The sequence below is a fragment of the Alligator sinensis genome, unplaced genomic scaffold, assembly GCF_000455745.1.
Source record: "Alligator sinensis unplaced genomic scaffold, ASM45574v1 scaffold248_1, whole genome shotgun sequence".
In the NCBI taxonomy this organism is placed as follows: domain Eukaryota; kingdom Metazoa; phylum Chordata; order Crocodylia; family Alligatoridae; genus Alligator; species Alligator sinensis.
Genome location: NW_005842130.1, coordinates 1041245 through 1044635, shown reverse-complemented (window position 1 = coordinate 1044635; position 3391 = coordinate 1041245). Strand labels below are relative to the sequence as shown.

The following is a 3391-nucleotide window of genomic DNA, read 5'->3' as shown; positions in this document are numbered from 1 at the left end:
TTTCCCTTATGATTATGGATGTACTTGGAACTTTTAAGAGGAAGAGACTAGAGAATCTGGCTTCAGTCAAGTACAGGCAAGATAAACATTTCATGATTCTCCTTTAATTTAAATCCTAATGCTTATAAATCTTCTATTATACTCAAGAAAGCCCTGCCAGACATTTCCAAAAGCTCCATTTCTAAACAATGACTCAGCCTCAGTCATTCTAAGACTTGCCTATAATGGCAGTTAAGTCCAGGCTTGATAATGTGCTCAAGCTCACACCTGTCTGGAATTCCTACTTCAAACTCTCAAGCTTGCACCCTGGCAGCACTTCCAGCTGCACTGGAAGCCCTTCTGAAGCTCTGAGACTCAGCATGCCCATCCTGTCTGCTTGTTTCTAACCCCCAAGTCCCCCTCCCTGCAGTGTAGTTCCAGTAAGCATGCCCTGCAGGACAATTCTTCAGTATACCCTCCAGTTCCTAATGCATAATTCTCTCTCTGGCCTTTCTATAACTCCCCTTTTCTTGACTGCTCAGCCAGAGCCTGGACTGCCTCACACCCTGCTGCCATAAAGGGATGAGAAAACCTATACACCAGCTAAGTACACAGAAGCATGCTGCATAGCACATGCAGTATTACCAATTCACTGTACAAATGTTGTGGACAGAAGGGATGAATTCAAACAAAAACCTAAAATGTTGGGGGCAGCCATACCCTTAGATGCTTAACTCAGCATCTGACCTCAGGGGAGGAGGAGGAGGAAGGGGGTGGAAATCAGGCCCTCTTAAGGCATCTTTAGTTGGGCAACCAAAAAGAGGTACTGGTCTCTTAAAATTAAGGCCAGGGGTTGTCAACCAGGGGTACACGTACCCCCAGGGGTACTTAGAAAGGTGCTAGGGGGTACGCACAGGCAGTAAGGGATGGAGCACTGCCACCCACCACCCCGTGCTTCCACCTCCCAGGAGCAGAGCGCAGGGGAGGCAGTGGCTCCCCTCTGTGGGCTGCACAGGCGCCACCCAGATGCTGGGGGAGGGTGAGGGGAGCTCGCTCACACAGCAACAGCCGCCATCCACCCACACAAGCCCCCCCCACGTCCAGCAAATGCCACCAAAAGGGGTACACTCTTTAAAAAAGGTTGAAAACCTCTGATTTAGGTCATGGGTATGTGATAATCATGGCTATGTTCTGGTCCTGTGAGATGAACCATTGTCCACAATAGTTAAGAATAAAATCAAATATAGCCGAAAAAAAGATCTAACATGACATTAACTTAGATCTTCAGAGATTACAGACCAGATTGAGCACCATCTAAACTGCCCAATATGAGATGTTCTAGTTCTAAAGAGAAAAGTTAGCTCAGGATACAAAAAGTATCAGTTGTTATAACTTACACACTCTGTCTCGCTAACCAGAAACTGATGAAATTTTTCTAGTTCTGGTGACTTCCGCAATATTTTTCTGCTCAAGTTTGTGTGCCATGCTAGCTCTTCTGGATACCTGAAGAAACAGAAGAATGTCATTTTGTGCATCTCTTATTTTAGAGTAATCCAGTGTGAAAAACATTAATAATTAAAAACATTCAATCACGTTAAAACAACTAAAAAACTGTTTAAATAATTTAGTACCGATCCAATTAATAACCTGTTGAAAAAAACCCGTAAAGAAGGCAGAAGACATGGACAAAATAACACTCCTTATTTAACCATCTTTGCATTTCAAGCTTCCAAACAATTCTTTTTCAAAAAAGAAATTGGAGTTGTAACAGTAGAGTTGAATCCATACCTATGGCCTATGTCAAGAACCAACTCAGTCCCAAGTAAGAAAATCTGCAATCCTAACAGAAAAGATCATCATCGGTTTACTTTGGCACCAGCAGAGACACCACAGTAACAATAGATTTTGATGCAATTAATCTTCATACTTGCATCACTGAGAATAGCACAAAACTCTGCTGTGCACCTCAGACAGTCAGAACGATAACTCAGCTCATAAAAAGTTCCACTGGGCAATTCTTTGCTTGTGTTGTGTGAAATGGTCAAACTCATCACCAAATACACAGGAAAAAAAATGTACATCCAGCAAAATGAAAAATGCTGACCACAGATACTTAAGATAATCCTAGACTGGAATGCTTCCACTTCCAGTGGAGACTCGTGAGCTGCACGTGGCAGCAGGGAGTGGAGCCAGGCTAGTCCACCGCTATCACGTGGGACTCACATGCAGCTCCAGGAACTCGCGTGTCACTGGGGGGAAGCCCCGCACAATGAAGCCAGTAGCCTGGCTCCACTCCCTGATGCCACGTGCAGTTCACAAGACTCTGCTGGAGGTGGTGCTGCTTCCCGACGGAGTCCTGTGAGCCGCACGTGGTGGCATGGAATAGGAAAGGCAGCTAGCTCCATTGCATAGCACTTCCCCCCTGGGGATGTGCAAGTTCCTGGAGGTGCACATGAGCCCCGTGTGGCAGGCCAGCCTGGCTCCACTCCTTGCTGCCACATGCAACTGCCAGAACTGGTTGGAGCCATGCACCGCCTGGCAGCTGTGACTGCACAGACCATGAGCACCCCAATGGCCTGAGGCCTGGTGCTGCTGCCACTGGCAGTGGCTGTGCGCCCCGGGGGGCATGTGTGGGGGCCTGTAAACCCCCTCCCCCCACATCATTCCCCACACCCTGCCCACCTGAGCTCCGCACTCCTGCCAGGCACAGGCCCTAGGCTGTGCACTAGCACCAGCCCCACACTCCACATTCCTGCCCACCTGCAGCTTCCCTACTTGGTGCCTAGGGTGAGTGCTGCAGCATGGACACAGGAGGTGTCAAGGCCAGGGAAGCCAAGTAGGTCACCTGGCAGCTGCAGCAGTGGCCCCACCTGGAAGCTGCATGTGCTGGCTAGGGCCAGGGTCCTCCCAAGCAGAAGGGTGGGAATGAAGCATACAGGCTGGGTACAATTACTTGGCGAGTGCCTGCAGGCTGGATGATGCCACCTGGCAGGATAGATCCAGCCTGCAGGCCGTACTTGACCTGCCCCTGCTTTATTGGGACTGGCATCAATGTAAAGATACAACCACACCACAACCTGGGACTGCTGCACTGTAAAAATAAAATGTCCGAGTGACAAATTTAGGTGAGCTGCCTGAAGAGGTGGTAAGGCTTTTGGGCTAAGTAGACAGTCAAATAGCCTGAGGCTGAATCAATGACCCCAGACTGTGGGGTCTGCTCCCTTTTGGGGTCTCTGGCGCGCCAGCTGGAGGAGCTCCAGGCCACAGTCCAGAGACTGCGTGCCATCAGGGACTGCGAGCAGGAGATAGACTCCTACTGCCAGGCCCTTCTCCCCCGGGAGGCAGAGGGTAGACCACAGTCCCCCTCCACGCCAAAGGAGGACTTTGGGACCTCCTGCTGTGTCCAGCCAGG

At 49.5% G+C, this 3391-nt stretch overlaps 1 protein-coding gene across 1 annotated transcript in view; it reads right to left on the bottom strand.

The window, feature by feature from the left end:
* The window catches only part of NSUN2 (NOP2/Sun RNA methyltransferase family member 2), a 45095-nt gene that overhangs the window by 29340 nt on the left and 12364 nt on the right, over positions 1-3391 (bottom strand). Inside the window, 1 exon segment of the mRNA XM_006025019.3 lies at positions 1377-1482. Coding sequence (XP_006025081.2) covers positions 1377-1482 — 106 coding nt within the window.